Below are 22974 nucleotides of genomic sequence, written 5' to 3' on the forward strand. Positions count from 1 at the left end.
GTACCAGTTAGTGTCATAACGTCACCTGAGACGAGGGAGTCTCAACTGAGGGATGACACAGATCTGACTTCTTGTGTCTAAGGTGAATCATCTTGATTGCACTGATGTCAGAGGCCCAGACTACTATGAAAAGTGTCACCCCTGGAAGCTGGCTGAGACACTGCGGCGCACGCCTTTAATCTCAGCACTCAGAAGACAGAGGCGGGTGGCTCTCTATGTGTTCTAGGCCAGCATGGTCTACACAGCATTTTAATACTACAGTGCTACTCACAGGTAAAGTTGCTGTCTACACAAGCCTGACAACTTGCCTGCCTTCCCCAGGTACAAAAGGCAGAAGGAGAAAACTGACTCCCAAAGGGTGTCCTCCAGGTACTCAGCACACACAGACACACACAAGAATGCTTAATAACACATAAAATTCAATTTTAATTTAAAAACCCTTAATAAAGCATTTTCTAAGCCTTTCTCTAGAATATGACACAGTGATTGATATTTTTCTTTTTTCTTTTTTCTTTTTTTCCAAGACAGGGTTTCTCTTATAGTCCTGGCTGTCCTGGCCTCACTTTGTAGAGCTGGCTGGCCTTAAACTCACAGAGATTCACCTGCCTCTGCTTCCCAAGTGCTGGGATTACAGGCATGTGCCACCACACCTAGCTCAATTGCTCTCTTCTTTATGCTTACATGCTTGCAGTAAGCCTGGCCAAAAATAAAACCCCCGTGATTAGGAATTCACGCTGGGCTTAGTTCTCTGACACTCGGGGTACAGCTGACTCCCCTGAAACCAGCCAGTAGCAACAAGGATCATTCTGAGTCACTTGGGACATCTGGGTAATTGACTTAAGTTCACTGAACACTAATAATTTCTACAAAAACAGACATCTTGTTTATTAAAATGATTTCAGAGAGGCCAGGCATGGTGGAACGCGCCTTCAATCCCAGCACCCCAGAGGCAGAAACAGGCAGGTCTCTGTGAGTTTAGAGGCCAGCCAGGGCTACATGGTAAGGCAAGCTTCAGAGAGGCACGCAAGCCTCTTGGGAGCCACCGAGCCGACACTCTGGGTCTTGGAGAAAACCTAAGGGTAGCCAGGAGTCGGGGGCCAGGCTCTGCACACTCTGACCCAAGGACGACTGAGGAGCGTCGCCAGCGTGAGGAGTGACAGCAACAGCAGGCCTTTGGCAACACACTGAGAATAGGGCTCCCCTGAAAGACAGCAAAAGACAGCTTGGTAAGAGACATGAAGGCCTTTGTGCCCACGGATCACCAAGGAAACCGGAACGTTGAGCACACAGGATTGTCCTCTCAAGGGAAAGGATGTACATATAATTTATTATTCTCTCCAGAAGGCTAGGGATGGGGCAACTAACAGCGTGGTGATCTGCATTTTCTGTTGGGCCAGCCCATATCAAGCTCCCACAAGCAGGACCAGAGATGGATGGCCCAAATGACCAGACCCTTCCCTGGGCCCTTAAGCTAATACAGGTAGCCTATCTCCAGGACTCTTCTTGGAAGAAGGGACGTGGAGTTGAGTTTTGACGTGATTATGCCTCCTTGTGCCCTGTGGATTATATTGCACCAGGGAAGTTTTTCCCAAGTTGTACTGTGTTTAAATGTGCTGGCAACAAACCAGCCGGCAGCAGACTCCTGGCGTTTGACCCAGCCTGGCTGACTAGTTGGGCTAAACTGAGTTTCATTCTCACTTCTTTCGTGGTTTGTCTCCCTGCCTGCTATGACGCATGCAGGCAACATGCCCCGCCCCCTCCCCCTCCCCCAGCAGCTGGTTCATATCACACATTGTCTGTGAAGGTAACTATTTAGTGATTATTAATGATAACCATTAATAAGTCCTAAATACCAATAATGGTGTTGTTTCTTCTTTTAAGTCTTTCTAAGTGTTTCAAGTTGTCTGTGACATTTACACATTGACTATTTTATTTTATTTTGTTTTTGTTTTTTTTTTTTTTGAGACAGGGCTTCTCTGTGTAGCCTGGGCTGTCCTGGACTCGCTTTGCAGACCAGGCTGGCCTTGAATTCACATCAATCTGCCTGCCTCTGCCTCCCGAGTGCTGGGATTACAGGCGTGTGGTACCATGCCCCCGGCCTACACAGTGACTCTTAAACAGTTTTAATTGACGCAACATAAGTGACACCACGCAGGAACCTGCTTTCCCTACCTTGGTAATACTGGGTCAGAGGGTACAGAAGATGGGGCCAGCACAGCTCACTCCGGGTACAGTCGTACTCCGTGAAGTTGATCTGGAATCTACGAACACACACGAGATGGTTACAGAGAGAACAAGCGGGAAGCAGAAAGGACCCTGTTAGCCTGTTAGCCACTGACTTACCTCGTGGGGGGGCGGGGCATCTGCGCAGGGATCTTAATAAACTGAACTGAGGCACTGAGAGGGAGGAGGTCGGCTTTGTCCTCACAAGTGAGCCCGCCCTGGTACTGCCAGGTCACAGTGGAGAACCTAGGTGGGGAAGATTGTGAGGCAGCGGGGCCACCTTCCCTAGGAAGTCTATTCGAGGAATCCAAGGGTCGCATCCATTTTTCAAGTCTAGACACAGAGAGAAGCTGCCAAGTCCTTATACCCGTCACTAGCAACCTTGGCCAGCCTTCTCCTCTGGTCCAAGTCGCTGTATACGGGTTCTCATAACAAAAATTACTAGTCTCCAACAGTCTAGTAAGAAGAGCAGCTGGGGGCTGGAGAAATGGCTCAGTGGTTAAGGGCACCGCCTGCTCTTCCAGAGGTCCTGAGTTCAATTCCCAGCAACCACATGGTGGCTCACTGGCATCTATGTTATCTGATGCCGTCTTCTGCAGATAAAGCACTCATACACAATAAATACAATAAATAAATCTTTTAAAAGAAGAAGAAGAAGAAGAAGAGGAGGAGGAGGAGGAGGAGGAGGAGGAGGAGGAGGAGGAGGAACAGCAGCAGCTGGCCACTTATCCAGGGCATTCTATGCACACAGCACAGAACTAGGTATTTTTTTTTTTAACCTATTATGGCAAGGAATCCTCAACACACTACAGTGGGATTGGGCCCTTGCTTAGCAAAAGATGCCCTTGGCTCCATCCTAACATTCATCCCTCCCCCATTCTGGTAACTGCTCCCCAACTTTCCCTGGGGGTGGAGGACACAGCACTCCCCACTCTCTGCTCAGTGGGTCAGAAGATGCCAGCCCGAACCCAGAGCCTGCCTGCCAGAGCTGTTGACAGTCCTGGCCATAGTGAATGCCTCCGAAAGGAGCACGTGACCCAGCTGAACACCAAGATGCCCTCCCGTTCCTAAGGCCAGGCAAGGCTGAGCTGGTGCTGACCCTGCAGGACCGAGGAGGATGTCCCTGAGAGTGAAGACAGTCCCAGGACACAAGGTGAGCTGGACGTGAAAAGGAAGAGACTGTTTCTAAACTAATGGCACGGAGACTTCCAAACTGAACAGCACACATCGCTTTCTGCTAAGTGGAACCTATTGAGTAAGGCCGAGCTGCAGTACACACAGGGTGTCACCATTTCCTAGATAAGGCTACTGCTTATCAAACCGTCTAGAGCCACACACGGTTCCATGATCTGAACCTGTGGTGCCTGCAGAGCCTCCAACCAGTGGCCACCTTCTGTTGCCAACGTGCCACTCAGGCTCGCAGAGTTAAATGCACTCAGCACCGCACAGCCCCTTGCTACCCCTGGCCCTCCGCAGACACCACCGCAGCAGCTCTCTCTCTCACACAGAGCTTTACAAATACTCCTGAGGGCAGGTGTCTGAGTCTTCCACTCACACAGCCCCGATCCCTATCAATCGCCACTTGCAAGTGTGCAGATTCCTGCCTGGCATTCCTAGCCTCTGTGCTGCCCTTGACTTTGGCAACTCTCAGGAGGGGACCACACCTCGTCTCCACGGCGAGGATCTCCTGCTGAGGCACCCCTTCCACGGAGCCAGCTTCAGCGGTGAGGATGCGGATGGTGAGCTGGGCCGGAACTTCCAGGCAGATGCCGTTTGCGCTGCTTGGGGGCAGGTCAGCACCTGTGTCGGGAGCATCGACACCTGCAGGAATTGTCAAGTTAGACATCTGTTATGAGCAGCTGCCCTACGGTGTCACACATATGGTCTGGCGTTCAGGCACGAGGCTCTCCTCTCTAGCAGGTTCTAATTGTTGTCACACTGTGACTCTGTGACCTTACAATGTCTTCACAGAAGAAGCAGGTGCTACTCACCTGGGTGGTGTCTACATGCTTCCCAATGAGGTCCCAACCCACATAACAGAACCAAACATAACAATTCAGTGTCTGGGGCTGCAGGGACTGCATAGCACTTTAAGAGCACTGGCAGCTCCTACAGAGGACCCAGGTTTGGTTCCCAGCACCAACGTGGCAGCTCACAATCACCTGTGACTCCAACTCCAGAGGATCTGATGCCCTTTTCTGCCCTCCAAGGGCACCAGCACACATATATGGCATAAACAGGCACACAAACACATACATAAATAAGCATAAAATCTTTTCATTTATTTGTTTATTTATTTAGGTTTTTCAAGACAGGGTTTCTCTGTGTAGCCTCGGCTGTCCTGAACTTACTTTGTAGACCGGGCTGGCCTTGAACTCACAGAGATTCACCTGCCTCTGCCTCCCAAGTGCTGGGATTAAAGGTGTGTACCACCACCACTCGGCATAAAATCTTTTCTTTAAAAAAAAAAAAATTCAGTGTCCTAACTTGTCCCTCAAAGTCACAGAGTGTGCTGACAGGGACAATACAGGACCATAGTAACGGTCACAAGGATATTCCAGACAGTTGTAGCCCTCATAAAAGTCATATTAAAAGAAGATATTTAAAACTCATCCTAGCACTGGGCATGGTGATGTGGAGGCAGAGGCAGGTAGATCGCTGTGAGTTCGAGGCCAGCCTGGTCTACAAAGCAAGTCCAGGACAGGTAAGGCTACACAGAGAAACCCTGTCTCAAAAAAAAAAAAAACCATAAATAAATAAATAAATTAAATTAAATTAAATAAAACTCATCCCTAGCATCTTTGGTTCCTACGGGTTAGTTAAATAAGCAATTACTGGCTGGAGGCACTGCAACCACAACAGCAAGCCCGGGCCTCACACGTGCTGGTGAGCATCCTTTCTTAGAGCCCCAATCCCAGTCCCTGCCAGCCCCCTTCAAAGCAAACAACTCAGAGGTGTGCGGCCACCGCCATCCCCCACCCCACTTTCAGGCTATTTCTTTTTTCAGACTGGTTTTTAGATCTGGGAGGGGGTTGGTGCTGGGGCTCAGACCTGGGGCCCTCCACACACTGGAGCTATGCTGAAGCTCATCGCGGCCCCAGATCCACCTGTAGATCTCCTGTGATTTCCAGATCACAACAGCGCCTCCCGCGTCCTAGCACTCAGGGTTCTGGTCTTTTCTTTTTTTCTTTTCTTTCTTTTTTTTTTTTTTTTTTTTTTTTTTTTTTGGTTTTTCAAGACAGGGTTTCTCTGTGTAGCTTTGGCCATCCTGGACTCACTTTGTAGACCAGGCTGGCCTTGAACTCACAGCGATCCGCCTGCCTCTGCCTCCCGAGTGCTGGGATTAAAGGCGTGCGCCACCACACCCGGCCTAGGGTTCTGGTCTTTACACACACATCTGCTCATTCTGGGTGTGGCACACACACGGCGCCGGAGGTGTGTCTGTGTCTAGGCCCCTTTCACTCAGCACCAGTTTTCAAACTCTCTAACAAAAACTACCAGGTGACCCTTGATGCTAATATTCTTGGGAGCTCAACAGAGCAGCGTGAACTGATCTCCAAGCCCGGGCTCTCAGCAAGAAGAAGCTCGTAGTAGCTTCCTCTGCAAAGCAAAGGCCATGAAAGAGCTGTGAAAAGCTTCCGGCCTGCAGAAAGCCGTAGCCAAAGGCATCAGGCTCTAGAGCCGTGGCTGGGGACGACAGGCTCAGTGGCAGTAAGCCCCTGTGCATGGCCCTGCGACTCACGTGTGACCTCCAGCCAGCCATCCCTCAGATCACTGTAGTCCGAGTTGCCTCTCCTTGCGACGTGAGTGGCTTGTATCAGCAAATCCAGTCTCTGAAGGACGTTTTCCCTGCAAGAGAGGGAGACGATGCTTCTCAGCTAATGGCCACCTATTCCAAGAGTGGCCGCCTGTCTTTGTTAGGAACCCAGATAAAAATCTGCTAGAGCAACTGGCTTTGAAAACTGGGTGTGTATCTGTGGGTGTAAGCTGGAGGGTGTGTGTGTATGGAGGGTAAAAGCTGCAGAGTGTGTGGGTGGGTGTAAGCTGGAGAGTGTGTGGGTGGGTGTAAGCTGGAGGGTTGTGTGGGGGTGTAAACTGGAGGGGGGGGAATGTATAAGCTGGAGGGTATGTGTGTGTAAGCTGGAGGGTGTGGGGGGCTGTAAGCTAGAGGGTGTGTATGTGTGTGTAGATCTAAGCTGGAGGGCCTGTGTGTGTGTCTGTGTGTGTGTAATCTGGAGGGTATGGTGGGGTGTAAGCTGGAGGGTGTGGGGGGGTGTAAACTGGAGGGGGCTGTAAACTGGAAGGTGTGTGTATGGCTGTAAGCTAGAGGGTGTGTGTGGTTGTGGGTGTAAGCTGGAGGGTGTGTAGGTGTGGGTGTAAGCTGAAGGGTGGGGGGTGTAAACTGGAGGGTGTGTAGGTGTGGGTGTAAGCTGAAGGGTGGGGGGTGTAAGCTGGAGGGTGTGTAGGTGTGGGTGTAAGCTGAAGGGTGGGGGGTGTAAGCTGGAGGGTGTGGGGGGTGTAAGCTGGAGGATGTGTGTGTCGGTGTAAGCTAGAGAGTGTGTTGGGGGGGTGTAAGCTGGAGAGAGATGGCTCAGCAGTTAAGAATACTTGCTGTTCAAGCCAGGTAGTGGAGGTACATACCTTTAATTGGGAGGCAGTGGCAGGTCGATCTCTGCGAGTTTGAGGCCAGCCCAGTCTAGAGTAAGTTCCACAACAGCCAAGGCTACACACACACACACCCCAAAACAAACAAAACAGAAAAACCTTGCCTCTGAAAATAAATAAATAAAATAAAAAGGAATGCTTGCTGCTCTTCTAGAGGACCCGGGTTTGAGTCCCAGCACCCACTTGGTGGGTGACAACCATCTGTGACTAAAGTTCTAGGGCATCTGGCAGCTTCTGGCCCCTGCGGACACTGCCTGCGCATGGTGCACAGACATACACGCAGGTAAAAACATTCATACCATAAAAACAAATAGATCTTAAAGTGGGGAGTGTGCTGGGAGGGGCCAGTGACGTGGCTCAGTGGGTAGAGGAGCTTGTAAGCAGACCTAACAACCTGAGTTGGGTTTCTAGACCCTACAGCGAGGCCAGGAGAGCACTGGCTCCCAAGAGTCGCCCTCTGACTTTCCACATCTGAAGCATACATATGCCCACCCAACCTCCAGCAAAATAAAGATACTGTGAAAAGAATTAATGAAAAACAAGGAATATAGCAAGTGTAGGGAGGATGTGGAAAAACTGGAGCTGTCCCACTATGGGGTGGGGTGTCCCACTACGGTGCCACCACTGTAGAAAAAGTGGGTTATACGGCCAGAAAAGGGAATGACCAGATGACCTGGCACTTCGATTCCTGGACACAGACCAAAAGAACGGAAGTACATTCAGAGACGTGTGCAGGGCTGTGCGCAGCAGTGTACATAGCCAAACGATGGGAAACCCAGACGCCAACAGCCAGGCAGATAAACAATATGTGCTATGTACAGACACATAAGGCAGGCTACAAGTTCACCATAGAAACAATCCGAGTTCCAGAGCACACTGTGACATGGACAATGGCAGGGTGGGCATGGTTCCGATTGACTACCCAGAACAGACAACGCCACAGGGGCAGGACGCGGGGCACTTGGTACCTGAGGCTTTGGGGAGCAGACCTGGTGGAACAACTACTTATACAGAGTTCTACTTTTGGTGATGAAAATATTTTAGAACTAGCTAGAACCTTTCATAAGATAATGAAATGCCTAAATAACACTCAACTGATCACTTTTTTGTTTTCAGTTTTTTAATCATTTGTGCATGTATGTGTTTACATGTATGCATGTGCCATGGCTTGTTTAGGGAGGTCAAAGGACAACTTGAGTGAGACAGTTTTCTGCTACCACATGAGTCCTGGTCTTGAACTCAGGTCCTCAGGCTTAGCATCAAGAGCCTTTCCCTGCTGAGCCGTCCCGACAGCATCCCTGTTTGTTTGACTGTGTTGAGGCCGGGTGTTATATGCAACCCATGATGACCCGAGGGACATGGCTGCCTCGGCCTCTAGAGCGCTAGGAGGAAAACACGAGCAGCTGGGCCTGCCTGAATCCGTTACTTCTCACCGACTAATTACCATAAGGGACTTTACAGCAACTTCAAACAAAAACAAAAAGTCAGAGCTAGAAGATGGCTCAGGGGTAAGAGAGTGTGCCACCAACACTCGTGACCTGGGTTCCGTCCCTAGAATCTGTGCTGGAGAAAGAACCGGCTCCAGAAAGTTGTTCCCTAACCTACACACACACACACACACACACACACACACACACACACACACACACTGGGACATGCTTATACCTGCTCCCTCTCTCTCTCTCTTACACACACACACACACACACACACACACACACACACAGAGACACAAATATGAACAAAAACATACACACACTGGGGCATGCTTGCATCTATTCTCTCTCTCTCTCTCTCTCTCTCTCTCTCACACACACACACACACACACACACACACACACACACACACACACTGGGGCATACATGCACCTGTGATCATACACACACACACACACACACACACACACACGCAATAAAAATTCATAAACAAATGTTAAAAACAAACATATGTGTGCCAACCGCTCACTGTCATTTCTACACCAACTCTCATTCACTGCAGCTTCTCAGTCCTCTGGGGTTTTTCTTAGATTTTTTTTTATTATTATGTATACAACGTTCTGGCTGCATGTACACCCGCACGCCAGAAGAGGGCGTGAGATCTCATTATAGATGGTTGTGAGCCACCATGTGGTTGCTGGGAATTGAACTCAGGACCTTTGGAAGAACAATGAGAGCTTTTAACCTCGGAGCCATCTCTCCAGGCCCTCAATCCTCTGTCTTTAACATTCACACAGTAAAATAACTTTAGGGAAACCACTCAAAACACAGGAAAGTTCATGAATGAAGCCCACTGGAGCCAGCTTTGGGGATGTGGAGGCAGGAGGATGAAGAACTAAAGATCGTCTTGGGGCTGTGCAAGGCCCTGTCCCACCCAAACCAGCCAACGAGAGACTCACCTGAGCTGGGTACAGTTCTCACTAATGCCAACCTCTAAGAGGCAGCCGGAGTAGGCATTTTCTCCAAACACAATGGGTCTGAGGGCGGCTGCCGTGCACAAGCCCCTTCCCGCTGCAACAAAAGGGCGAGCCTCTCACTGTTCCCCTCCACACAAGTAAATACTCCCTTCAAAGATTTCCTGCAAACTCTCAGCAGCACTCAGGATGCTGAGGCAGGAGCATGGCGATTCAAGGCCAGCCTGGGCAACATTAAAAAAAAGACCAAAAAAAAAAAAAAAAAGACCCTGTTTCAAACAAATAAACAACAAACAAACAAAAAGTGTTCATTTTTATCTTTTTTGAGACACGGTCTCAAAATTCAGGCTGGCCTTGAACTGATTATGTAGCCGAGGATGACCTTGGACTCCTGATCCTCCTAGGATGGCAGGGATACGCCAGCACACCTGGCTAACCAAAAACCAAACCAATAACGGAAAATAGAAACGGTTTCAAGGTTCTGAAAACTCCAGTGGTTCTCAACCTGTGGGTCTTGACCCTTTCAGGGGCTGCACATCACACACCCTGCGGATATATTACGAATCACAACAGTAGCAAAGTTATAGGTTCTGACGCAGCAATGAAACAAGTTGTGGTTGTGGGTCACCACAACACGAGGAAGGAACTGCGTTAAAGGTTCGCAGCCTTGGGAAGGTTGAGAACCAAGGCTCTAGCCCTTCTGGCGGTTTCAAAGCCGAACAAAGGCACCATTCTCTGTGAGAACTCCTGGACCAGGCCCAGTGGCTCCCTGTAAGCCAGCCATTCCTGCTCTGGCAGGTGTGGGCAACTCCTTTGGCCCCTGTTCAGACGGAGCTGTTCTTTCTCCAAGGAGCAGCGTGATGAGCTATGGCCACTGAGCATAACCGTGCCTGAACCGCTCATACGAATACCCAGCGCTTAGGTTCAACAAGCTAGGCATCCTTGAAAGAGAAAAAGAAAAAGAAAAAGAGCCCCAAGCTCACAAAAGGTAGCCCCACCCCACACCCCATCAACAAAAATGGCAGCCGACGTTTCTAACTCCAGTCTATTGGGGGCAAATCATGAAGGCAAAGCCACACTACCTGGCTGCCAGAGGTGTAACGCGGTGGCATTCATCCCGTTGGTATGCAGGGCTCGGACCGGCTTGCCAAGCTGGTAACCTAGACACAGGAAACAGAGCAGAGACCTGCGATCTTCCTGCCCCTTAACAAAGACAGCCTGAGGGAAGCCTAGGGAAGCCTTGGGGGGCGGAGCTTTGTAAACACCACCTCAACAGCACTTACAGGTGACCCCAACACTTGGGAGGCCTTTGGTTTATTAATTCTTAGCAAGACATGACGGTGTCCAGGTGTAATTCCAGCTCTTGAGCTACGGAGGGGGTAAGCTTGCGACACGAATCTCTTTAATTGAAGGCTGTGCCACATACCTAGTCACAGCAGCTCCCCACAGCCATCGCCTACTTGGTGTGTACCCATACCTCCCCCTCCACGCTCGCTCAGCCTGAGTGTGACTTAGTTAGGGACAGCACAACTCAAGGTGACTGCTCAGAACCACGGGATGGCCCAGGACACCACCCTAGAATCTGTACAAAGGACCAGAACTATCAGTCATCCTACCTGGATTTCCAGAAGATTCCTTCTCATCTCCACTGTTATGGCTTAAAAACTTCACTGTGAATCTCTGGGCCATTGTTCCTAGAAACAAAACAAACTGAAGGCATCGTGGGGACCATTTCATTGGGAAAAGAAATCAACTCCCCCCCCCCCAAAAAAATAATTAAAATTTAAAAAAGAAAAAAAGAAAGCAACTCCCATGACTCAGGCATAGAGATGCATGCTATAATCCCAGCGTTCAGGACACTAAGGCAGGAGGATTGCTTTGAAGTGGAGGCTAGTCCAGGCTATTACACACTAAAGCCCTATCTTGAAAATAAAACTAAGAATCAAAAGAGAAACAAAGCGGGTGTGGTATTTCACACATTTGATCCCAGCACTCAGGAGGCTGTGAGTTTGTTTTTTTGTGTTTTTTCGAGACAGGGTTTCTCTGTGTAGCCTTGAGAGTTTGGTTTTTGTTCTTTGGTTGGTTTTGTTTTTTGTCTTTTCGAGACAGGGTTTCTCTGTGTAGCCTTGGCTGTCCTGGGCTCTCTTTGGAGACCAGGCTGGCCTCGAACTCACAGCGATCTGTCTGCCTCTGCCTCCCGAGCGCTGGGATTACAGGCTTGTGCCACCATGCCCAGCAAGGCTGTGAGTTTGAAGACAGCCTGGTCTACACAGAAAATTCTGGCTACGCACTACACAGTGAGACCCTGTCTTTAAAACAAGGCAAAACAGCAACTGCAAAGTTGCCAATTTTTTTTTCATTGTTTAGACAAGATCTCACAGTGTAGCCCCAGCTGTTCTGGAACTTGTTATGTAGACCAGGCTGGCCTCGAACTCTGAGATCTGCCTGCCTTAGCCTCCCAAGTGCTGGGATTAAAGGCGTGCGCCACTGCCATCTACCCATCTTCTTCTCTTTCTTTTAAAATTACACCTCATTTATGCGCGAGCACATGTGCTTGTGTGTGTGTGTGTGTGTGTGTGTGTGTGTGTGTATGTGTGTGTGTGTGTACACATGCACGCGTGCACACTTGTGGAAGTCTGAAGACACCTTATAGGACTTGGTTCTTTTCTTCTACCACATGGGTCAGGGGACCAAGCTCAGGCTGTTGGGCTTAGTGGCAAGCATCTTTTCCAGAACAGCCAACTTGCCTTTCTCCACGCTCCCCACCCCACCCCCACCTTTTCTTGTTCTTTTGAGACGTACCCAGACTGCTCTTGAACTCACTATTGCTCCTCCTGCCTCAGCCTCCTGAGTGCTGGCATTACAGATGTGAGCCACTTTGCCACCAAATTGCATTTGGATCAGTGATAAACACGTCTGGCTTCATTACAGTTAAAACCATTGGGCATTGAGACACTGTCAACCAGAAGCCTCTGGACTCATCAACATTACCTTTCTGCTGGGCGCTGACTTCTGCCCTGATGATTGTGACGTCGAGGCTGCTGATAGAATTATTTTGCCATCTGAAAACATAATGTTCCTCCACATTCACATGTCTGGGGGCCGATCCAGTGCTTAACACTGTGTCTGCAAAAAACGAGAATACTCCCATAAACATAAAAACAAAAAACAAAACAAAACAAAAAAACCTTTTCTGAGTTGAAATCTGCTCCTGGGCTTTCTCTGCCTCAGTAGGCTCACCCCAGCCCATCTCTCCAGCTCCCTGCGGTCCGGAGCCAGTGAGCAGCATCCTCTGGTCCACCCCCATTCCTGCATCCTGCATGAGCACAAGTGTGCCCTTGGGGACAACTGTGCTCAGGAAGCAGAGGCCTGAAACCCGGTTGCTATGTGTAGTAAAGAGCTCTCCTAAACCCACAGCCAGGAACAAGGTCGTAAGCCACTGGAAAGGAACACAAACCACACCTTCATTCAAAACAAAGGGCTGCTCGCGTTGGCCCCACCCACTCCCGGCTGCTCAGTGGCATCATAGCTGCAAAGCTTAACTATGGGGAAGGGCAGGAAGAGCTGGAGCTGGCTCAGAGTCCCAGAACCCACACAAAGCCAGCCGAGGGAGCTCAGCCGTCGGTCCTGGTGCTGGCCTCACAGAGAACAAGATGGCGGGACAGCCACAGCCAAGGTTGTCCTCTGCCTTCCATGTGCCTTCACTCATAAATAAACATGCACACACATACACACACACACACACACACACACATATACACACATACACACACACACACACAAACTTGCCTGCATGCACCCAATGATTAGAAAATATGAACATGCCATGTTCTCAAGGATTCTTTTTTCATGAAAGAATTTCTCTGTGTAGCCCTGGCTGTCCTGGACTTGCTTTGTAGACCTGGCTGGCCTTGAACGCAGAGAGTTCCACCTGCTTCTGCCTCCCTGAACTTGGGGGTGGGGTGCGGGAGGGAACTCTCAAGTATTCTTAACAACCTATGAGTCACTAAAGAAAGGCTCTCAGACCCTGAGAACTGGGGGGTGGGACGGGGGGGGGGGTACAGACACACTGCAGTGCATCCCATCAAGGTCTGTAGGGAGGTGGCTGAAGTCACAGTCAGTGCACGGAGGCCAGGCAGGCACGCAGAACACGCATTAAAAACAAAACAAACAAAAACCCTCTGCTGGAGCAAAAAAAAAAATTCTGCTGAACCTGTATCAATTCTTTCTTAAAGATGTATTTATTGTTTTTATTTTATGTGTACGAGCATCTTGCTTGCATGTACATATGCGTGTATGCACCGTGGTGTGTGACTGATGTCCATGCAGGGCAGAAGAGGACATTGGGTCCCCTGAAACCAGGGTTGCAGATGTGAGCCACATGCGTGTGCTGGGAACAGAGCCTGGGTCTTCTGCGAGAGCAGCCAGTGCTATTAAGCACTGAGCCATCTCTCCTGCCCCCAGTTTTACATTTATAACTATGAATAGGTAAAATAGTCCTGTGTGTCAATGTGTGTACATGTACATCCACATGGGTGCATACAGAAGCCAGAGTTCAATGTTGGGTATCTTCAACCACTCTCCATCTTTTCTCTCTTCATATTTTTATTTATTAGTATGCATGTGTGTGTATGTGTGTATACACACTCTTGTATGTGCCCCCACCATCACACACACACACACACACAGGGGCACTGCGACACACACTGGTGCAGGCTTGTCGCAGTGCCCCAGAAAAGGACAATTTTCAGGAGCTGGTTCGTTCCACTCACCACATAGGTCCGAACGACTAAACTCCGGCCCTCAAGCTTGGCTACAAACGCTTCCACTCACTGAACAGTCTCTCCGGCCCATCATCTTATTTTTGTTTTGTTTTGTTTTTTAACAACAAGGTCTCTACTGTGTAGCTCCAGCTGTCCTGTAGGTCAGGCTGGTCTCAAATGCAGAGAGATCACCTGCCTTTGCATCCCAAGTGCTGGCACTAAAGGCGTGTGCCACCACGGCCCACCCAGCTTGACTTATTTCTTGAGGCTGGGTCTCTCACTGAGGCTGGAGCTCGCGACTCTGTAAGACAGGCTGGTTGTCTGCACAGACTTAGTGATCTTCTTGCCTCCACTTGCATAGGACTGGGATTGCACTGCACGCTGCTGCACCCAGCCTTTACAAACATGGTGGGGGCCACACCCAGGTCCTCCCACTTGCACATCAAGAACCACTCGGAGCCCTCTCCTAGACCTTCCTCCACCAATCCATAGTGAAAAAGCACCAGGAAGACGTGACACATAAGAGTCAGGCACGTCGGCTCATGCCTGTCAACTCAACACTCAAGTGGCTGAGTTGTGATCGCTGTGGTACACGGGTGACACCCTTTCCCAAAACCACAAGTAACCGGGGCTGGAGAGGTGGCTTGTGGGTTAAGAGCAAGTAGGCTCTTCCAGAGGAACCCAGTTCAGCTCCCGGGACCCCTGTCTGTCTGGTAACTCACAACTGCCTCTTAACGCCAGCTCCAAGGGATCCACCTCCCTCTTTGGGACTCCAAGGGCACTTGTACTGATGTATGCAAGCTCAGACCCAGACACACACACACACACACACACACACACACACACACACACACACACAATCTTAAAACATAAGGAGCTGGAGTAGTGGCTCAACAGTCACGAGTGGCTGCTGCTCTTGCAGAGGACCAGCGTCTGATTCCCAGCATTCAAGTCAACCATTCACAACCACCTGTAACTCCGCCTCCGGGGGATCTGATAGCCTCTTCTGACCTCAGCACACACACACACACACACACACACACACACACACACACAGAGAGAGAGAGAGAGAGAGAGAGAGAGAGAGAGAGAGAGAGAGAGATTAATTTTTAAACATTTGTTTAAAGCCAGGTGTGGCACACGCCTTTAATCCCAGCACTCAGGAGGCAGAGGCAAGTGGATCTCTGTGAGTTTGAGGCCAGCCTGGTCTACAAAGTGAGTCCAGGACAGCCAGGGCTCTGTAACAGAGAAACCCTGTCTCTGTCTCCCCTCCCCCACCCCTCTCTCTGTCTCTCTCTCTCACACACACAGAGAGAAAAAAATTTGTTTTAAACAGTAATAAAAATAAAATGTAAAAAATGAATACAGGGCTGGAAAGATGGCTTAGCAGTTAAGAGCACTGGCTGCTCTTCCAGAGGTCCTGAGTTCAATTCCCAGCACCCACATGGTTGCTCACAACCATCTATAATGGGATCTGATTGCTTCTTCTGGTGTGTATGAAAAAAGAACACTCATATACATAAAATAAAATAATAACTCTTAAAAAAAAATAGGAGTTGGGGATTTAGCTCAGTGGTAGAGCACTTGCCTAGGAAGTGCAAGGCCCTGAGTTTGATCCTCAGCTCTGGGATTAAAAAAAAAACAAAAACCCAGAAACAAATACAAAACAACACAGACATAGTGGCACATCCCAGCACTCAGGAGGCAGAGGCAAAAGGATCTCTGTGAGTTCAGGGCCAGCCTGGTCTATATAGGGAGTGCCAGGGCAGCCAGGGCTACAGAGTGAGACCCTATCTCAAAAATAAAAAAAATTAAAAAAGAAAGAAAAGAAATAGTGCCCGTGTTTTGGAGACATGGCACGAGCATGTAACACTGATGTACCTGGACGGATGGTGAGCCTCTCCAGGTCAGCGGCTTCCTCATAGGTTACCGTTGGTGTGACCAGGCCTAAAACGACACAGAATGACCTCCTACAGCAACATGTTGTCACGACGTCACTCACCTGCTCACAGGGGGCTCAGCACGCTCAATAAGGAGCCAGGCTTTAAGACAGGAGCCTGCAGTCCCAGCACCCAGAAGACAGGAGGATCAGGAGTTCAAGGGCATCTCTATTACATAGTGAGTTTAAGTCACCCTAGGCTATACTAGCTCCATAAAGAAGGGACAACGGAAGAAAGCCAAAGCCAAAAAAAGAAAAAGAAAGAGGAGGAGGAGGAGGAAGACAAGAGAAAGAGGAGGAGGAGGAGGAGTAGCTCTCCCCACTCCCGCATCGTTACAGGCTCCGATGCCTCTGCTCCCAGCCCCTCACTGTACCTACACAGGGGGACAGCAAGAGCAGTCCCAGCGCCTGTGCCGTGGCTCCCCAAGAAGAGATGCGGGTGGAAGGCACATGGAGCAGCCACTTCGGAAGAGTGCTGTGCTCCCTCAAGTCACCAAGTAAACCGCGTGGCAAGCCCATTCATAGGACTGTGCCCAAGGAAAATGAAACTATATGCCACAAAAGTGTGTGTCCCCAAAACCAAGAGGTGGCAATGAGCCAGCCAGCCATCAGCCCACAAATGGACAGATAAATGCAGCTGAGCCGCACAGCAGTGTAATATTCTCTGTCACCCCCTGTCCCCCAAAGGGAGCACAGACATGTGCTTTCAAAAGATGATAAAGCCAGGGATTAAGGGGGGGGGGTGGTGAAAGGGGGAGGTGTGGCACATGCTTTTGATCCCAGCACTTGGGAGGCAGAAGCTTAGGATTTCTGAGTTTGAGACCAGCCTGGTCTACCGAGTGAGTTTGAGGACAGCCAGGGCTGCACTGAGAAACCCTGTCTTGAAATCCCATCCCCGAAACAAAAACAAAAAAGAAAAGAAAAGAACAGGACGTGTAAGGAAAAGAGAAAGCCTGGGGTGAATGAGGCCCCGAGTCAATGTGTATTTTGACATAAACATGGACTCTCAGACCCACTGGCCCATGGTAACTTGGCAAAACCATTACCAACACCAATACCAAAAACCATGGCGACGCTTCCTTTGGGAGTCTGAGTGTTTATGAACTAGTCACCTGCGTGTGCAAAGACTAACAGCTGCACTTCCCCGTGGCTGTACGAGCCAACGTCCCCCTGAGGTGGACTAATGCACACGCTAAGATTCCGCCTGATCATAGCGGCAGTTAGAGAACCCTCCTTGACCTATCCCAGCTTCTCAGTGTGTCTACCCTTTCTTCAGGCCTTCCCCGCCCCTTGCCAAAAGGTTTGGGGTTACTCAGAAGCGTGGGGTATACAGTAGAAGTGTACAGAAAGCTGATAATGCCACTCATGCGACATTACAAAGATGTGACCTAACTGGACCATGAAGAGCTGGGGTGGCGGTGTCACTGGGTGCCTGAACACAGCCAGTGCGGAGAGGAAACCACCAACCACACCAACAGCTGAGCCATCACCGGGTGCCCAGCCAGTGGCTGACACACAGGCCAAGGAGGGTTTCTCTATTAACCACACCATTCCAACCGCCAAGGCAGCCTACCTCCCACCGTGCGGACCCTCACATCCTCAGGGGCGATTCCACCTTGTTCTCGGTGCTCTTCTAGGGCCACGGTGCAGAGAATGTCAAAATTCCTCAGGAAGGCCACTGGAGCATCCTGTAGACACTGCCCAGCTAGGGACACCTGAGGGCGAGGAACAAATATGGTACACTGATTTCTTCCTGTCTTAGAAACATTCTTTCTGCCGCTTGTGCTGCTCCAGCCTGCAACCGGGAGGTTCAGGCAAGATTGCTCTGGATTCAGGACCGGCCTAGGCTCCAGTGTGAGACTCAATGCCGCCCACCCTTATCGCTGGACAATATATGTCAACAATAAGGACTCAAGGTGACCAAGTTTAGGGAGGCAGGATCCGAGAGCTGCTACTCACAGTTAAGTGTTCTCGAACACACCCGGGGACAGTCCCTGGCCCCGCCCACAAGCTATATTCAACCTCAGTGTCTCTCCCCAGTCGCAGCCTGATTTTGGAGGGAGGTGGGAAAGCCAGCACCCCACATGGAATTGGTTCACAGGAATAACAGATAAACTGTAGTGCACCCCAGGCTTTCCTCCCACAGGCATGGTTTCCTAAAGATATACTCAGAAAAACACAAATACTTCACATATGACTTTCTAACCTTTTGTTTGGTTTGATTGTTTGGTGGGGTTTATTTTTCCTGTTTTTTGTTTGTTTTTGCTTTGTTTTTTGTTTTTTGTTTTTGTTTTTGTATTTTTTTGAGACAAGGTTTCTTGGTCTAATAGACCTGGATGCCCTGGACTCAGCTTGTAGACCAGACTGGCCTCGAACTCACAGAGATCTACCTGCCTCTGAGTGCTGGGATTAAATGCATGCACCACCACATCCACTGGTTGGTTGGGTTTTTGTTTTTGTTTTTTTTTTTTTTTTTAAGATCTATTTTTTATTATTATGTATACAGTGTTCTGCCTGTATGCACACCTGCAGGCCAGAAGAGAGCATCAGATCACATTACATATGGTTGTGAACCACTAAGTGGTTGCTGGGAACTGAACTCAGGACCTTTAGGAAGAGCAGGTGGTGCTCTTAACCACTGAGCCATCTCTCCAGCACCAGTTGGGTTTTTAATTTGTGTTTTTGAGACAGGGTTTCTCTGTGTAGCCTTGGCTGTCCTGGACTCACTTTGTAGACCAAGCTGGCCTCAAACTCACAGTGATCCACCTGCCTCTGTTTCTCAGGGTGCTGGGATTACAGGCGTGCACCACTACACCCAGCTTTGTTTTTGCTTTTGAGAGACAGGGTTTCTTTGTGTAACCTTGGCTGTCCTGGAGATCACTCTGTAGACCAGGCTGGCCTCAAATTCACAGAGGTCTGTCTGCTTCTGCCTCCAGAATGCTGGGATTAAGCCACTGCCTGTCTTAAGACTTTCTAACCTTAAAGGACACTTCAACATTGCAGAATGTTATACTCAGTTACATATTTATAGCTTCTTAAGAAGTGCTGGGGCTGGGGTGTGGCTCAGCTGTAGAGCCCTGCACTGGCACACACAGGCTCTCAGTACCAGCCCCAGCATCACAAAAGCATAAAACACCAAAAGGGAATGAAGTGGGGACTGACCACCGCCTCCATGGAGTCTGCACAGAGATTCTCCGGTGAACTACATATGCTCCTGCTGCGACTTAGCAAAGACAGGGGTTAAGAGTGAGTCTTTTCAGTCTAGAGACTATTAATAGCTAATGTCCAGGAAGAAAATAAGCTGCTTAGGGGGAGAGTGTTACGGGGCAACACTAGATTAAATCCGCGTGTTGAGACAGAAGGTGTTACCTGAGGGATGGTAAAATACCCCTTCGTGGTCATGATCGGATCTCCCTGTTTGTAGCCAGCATCGGCAAAGTCTTTGAGGTCAAAGTGCAAATGGGCTTCAAAGGCGGGGTCATGTCTGGGGGACCTGCAAGACAATGAGAGAGAGAGACAGAGAGAGACAGAGAGAGAGAGAGAGAGAGAGAGAGAGAGAGACAGAGAGAGACAGAGAGAGACAGAGAGAGAGAGAGAGACAGAGAGAGAGAGAGAGAGAGAGAGAGAGAGACAGAGAGAGACACAGAGAGAGAGAGAGAGAGAGAGAGAGAGAGAGAGAGAGAGAGAGAGAGAGATGATCAGTGGGCCAGCAGGGGGCAGCACAGGCCCAAGTTCCACCTCCAGCACAGATAAGAAAAAAAAAAAAGACCAGTAACACTTCAGTTGAAACACAAACCACCCTTTAATGTTTCCTTTTTGCTTTGATATGGGGTCTCATATAGCCCAGGCTGGCCTCAAATTCTGTGTAGCCAAGGTTGACACTGAACTCCTCCTTACTCTATTTCCTGATTGCTGGGGTGGCAGGGATACAACACCAACCCTTGCACTTTGCTTTTTATTTACAAAGATCATAGTTCCAAAATGTTCAATGATACAGGACTAGAAAGCACAGAAAGTTCAAGTCCCCGGGGGGTCGCTTGGCTCCTTCCTCCACGCTGGAAAGCCATCGCCAAGTACTGGCTGGATCTGCTAAGATTTTTCCTCAGTTGTATCTGACACTACCAGAGAAATGACCTCCCTATCCACAACCTAGAGTGGACTTCTTTATGGCACTGAGAGAAAAATGTGACCAGAGTCAAGGGCCCAGTAAAAGGAGATCTGGGGACCCTGGGGAGCAAGGCAGCAGCAGGTACTCACGTGGCACCGTGATAGAAGTGACCAAGGAACGGTGAGGTGGAGGGGGGTGACTGCACACACAGGAAGGGAAACCAGTCAGGGGTCTGGTGAGAAGGGCCAACTCCACAGCGATGGTGGAACGGAGGGCTGACGTCCCCTCCAAACACGCCGGCAAAGCAGGATTGCTGAAACAGCTCTCTCACTTCCAACTGGCAGTCCTTGAGAACAGGTGAAAGGTTAGCAAGGGCACAAGCTCCCCTTGGGGCTATGGGGATGGCTCAGCCAGTAGAACAGACCTGAGTTCCACCTCGAGACCCTACATAGAGAGGCCAGATGTGGTGGCCCGTGATTATTAATTCCAGTGCTGGGCGCACGTCTTTAATCCCAGCGTTCGGGAGGCAGAGGCAGGCAGATCTCTGTGAGTTCAAGGCCAGCCTGGTGTACAGAGTGAGTCCAGGACAGGCAAAGCTACACAGAGAAACCCTGTCTCAAAATAATAATAATAATAATAATAATAACAACAACAACAACAACAATAACAACAACGACAATAATAATATTATTATTCCAGTGCTGGGGAGACAGAAATAGGACGATCCCTGGGGCTCACTAGACAGTCAGGCTAGTATACTCTACCAGCAGCAGGTTCAGGGAGAGGCCCTGTCTCCAAAAAATAAAATAAAGTAAAAAAGGGTGCATGGTGCCTAAGGTACTGTCCTCCGGCTTCCACAAGTATGTGCACACATGAGCAATCACACACACTCTCTCACACTCACACACGCATGTACACACACACACACACACACACACACACACACACACACACACACACACACACACACACACACAGTTCCTGAGTTAACTCCCCAGTGAGGTTCCAGTTGCAAACGTTCAGCCTTCAAGGGAGTGAGCTTCACTAGGAATGCAGATGCATCATCAAAGCCAGGACGAGAGCCCGGTGTGTAATCTCGGCTACTCAGGAGGATGGATCGTGAGAATCAGAGGTTCAAGACCAGCTTGGGCAACTTAGCAAGATTCTGTCTCAGCTTTTTTTTTTTAATTGCATATGAGTGCTTTATGTGCAGAAGAGGGTATCATATCACATTATAGATGGTTGTGAGCCACCATGTTTGCTGGGAATTGAACTCACGACCTCTGGAAGAGCAGGCGGCGCTCTTAACCACTGAGCCATCTTTCCAGCCCCCTGTCTCAGCTTTTTAAAAAGGCACAGAGAAGGCCTTTACTCAGTGGTAGCCAGGGGTGTGTGAGGCCTACATCCAATCACCAGTACCTCAAAACAAAATTAAAATTGTGCATATAGTATGTTGGGGTTATCTGAAGCTGCCATTGACACAAAATATATTTGGTATGTTTGGTTTGCTTCCTTATTTAGTTTGAGACAAGGTCTCGTGGGCTGGAAAATTCACTCTGTAGACCTGGCTGGCCTCAAACTCACAGCGATCCACCTCCCTCTGCTTCCTGGGTGCTGGGATTAGAGGTGTGTGCCACCTCGCCAGGCTACCTATTGCCTTTTGGTTTCTTTGTTACTTTGAGACAGGGTCTCACTGAGTAACCCTGACTAGAACTGCCTGTGTAGACCTGAGCTGCCTACTGTTTTTCTTTAAAGAAGATGTGTAGTTTTTGTTATGTGTACGGGTGTTTCGCCTGCATGCTTATGTCCGTGTGTACGTGTGCACCACCACACTTGGCCCTGTTCTTTTGTTATGAGAGAGAGTCTCAGTATGTAGATCAGGCTGGCTCCAAGCTCACGGTGATGCTCAGTCTTAGCCTTCCCTGAAGGAGGAGGCTTGCCGGCCTGAGGCACCGCACTCAGCTGAAATAGCAGCGGCTACTGCAGTAGACAACACAGCCAGCTCCAAGGGCAGTTAGGGAAGGAAGTAAAGTTACTGTCAGTGACAGACTGGGTACAGCCTGGCATGCCACATGTCACCTGCTGACTCGAGTCATCCTGCTTATATAAGTATACTGAGGGTGGTGCAGTTAATGACTAAAAATAGCCACTGCAGATGGCTCCCTGACAACCATTTTTTCTGTGTTTGCTTTCTTTTGGTTTTTGAGGGTCTCGTGTACCCCAGGCTGCCCTCTGACCTGTGCGGTTGCTAAGGCTGACTTGTAACCCCGATCTCCCTGCCTCCACCTCCCCAGTACTGTGTAGTTACCTTCCAAAACATTAAGATTGGACGTTACACATCTCGAAGGGCTTTTGGTTTTGTTTTTGCTCAATACGGTATCACACATCTGTCATTCCGGTGCCTGGGAGGTGGGAACAGGAGGTTCAGGGGTTCAGAGTCACCCATAGCTACATGAGACCCCACCGCAAAGCAAAACCAGTGAAGAACGCAGCTGTCTGTGTATTAGCCTTCTACAGACACACTTAAGGAAGTACGGTTGTCATGGCTCTGAGTGTGTCACACACACGTAGCGAGCACCTAGCCAGCCAGGGCCGGCAGCAAGACCCCGCCTCAAAGCAATAGCAACAGTCCTATAATCCCAGCACTCGGGAGGCAGAAACAGGCAGATCTCTGTGAGTTCAAAGACAGCCTGGTCTACACATCGAGTTCCAGGCTAACCAAGGTTATACAGTGAGACTCTCAAAATGAATGAATAAAAACAATAGCAAAACATTTCATCTTCCCAGTGGGAGAAGCAAAACATCTCAACCATAAATGATCACATTCCTGCAAAAATGGACACCGGGTACCCATGGCTGTGTTTCTT

The 22974-nt window shown here is 49.4% G+C and overlaps 1 protein-coding gene across 2 annotated transcripts in view; it reads right to left on the reverse strand.

Annotated features, from left to right (window-relative positions):
* Window positions 1-406: 406 nt before the first annotated feature.
* Window positions 407-22974, reverse strand: part of TCTN2 (tectonic family member 2) — a 31090-nt gene continuing 8522 nt past the window's right edge. Inside the window, exons 6-18 of one of the 2 annotated variants that reach the window (XM_084763220.1) lie at window positions 20257-20453; window positions 19369-19492; window positions 17573-17714; window positions 15942-16007; window positions 12289-12423; window positions 10914-10991; window positions 10380-10457; window positions 9283-9394; window positions 5966-6072; window positions 3888-4044; window positions 2344-2469; window positions 2173-2261; window positions 407-1201 (exon numbers count right to left, since the gene is read on the reverse strand). In XM_084763220.1, coding sequence (XP_084619346.1) covers window positions 1074-1201; window positions 2173-2261; window positions 2344-2469; window positions 3888-4044; window positions 5966-6072; window positions 9283-9394; window positions 10380-10457; window positions 10914-10991; window positions 12289-12423; window positions 15942-16007; window positions 17573-17714; window positions 19369-19492; window positions 20257-20453 — 1539 coding nt within the window. In that variant the 3' untranslated portion in view covers window positions 407-1073. The remainder of the gene's footprint in view (window positions 1202-2172; window positions 2262-2343; window positions 2470-3887; window positions 4045-5965; window positions 6073-9282; window positions 9395-10379; window positions 10458-10913; window positions 10992-12288; window positions 12424-15941; window positions 16008-17572; window positions 17715-19368; window positions 19493-20256; window positions 20454-22974) is intronic. The other variant, XM_084763221.1, reaches the window with a different exon arrangement.

The sequence above is a fragment of the Acomys minous genome (assembly GCF_964271855.1).
Source record: "Acomys minous genome assembly, chromosome: 16".
Lineage (NCBI taxonomy): Eukaryota > Metazoa > Chordata > Mammalia > Rodentia > Muridae > Acomys > Acomys minous.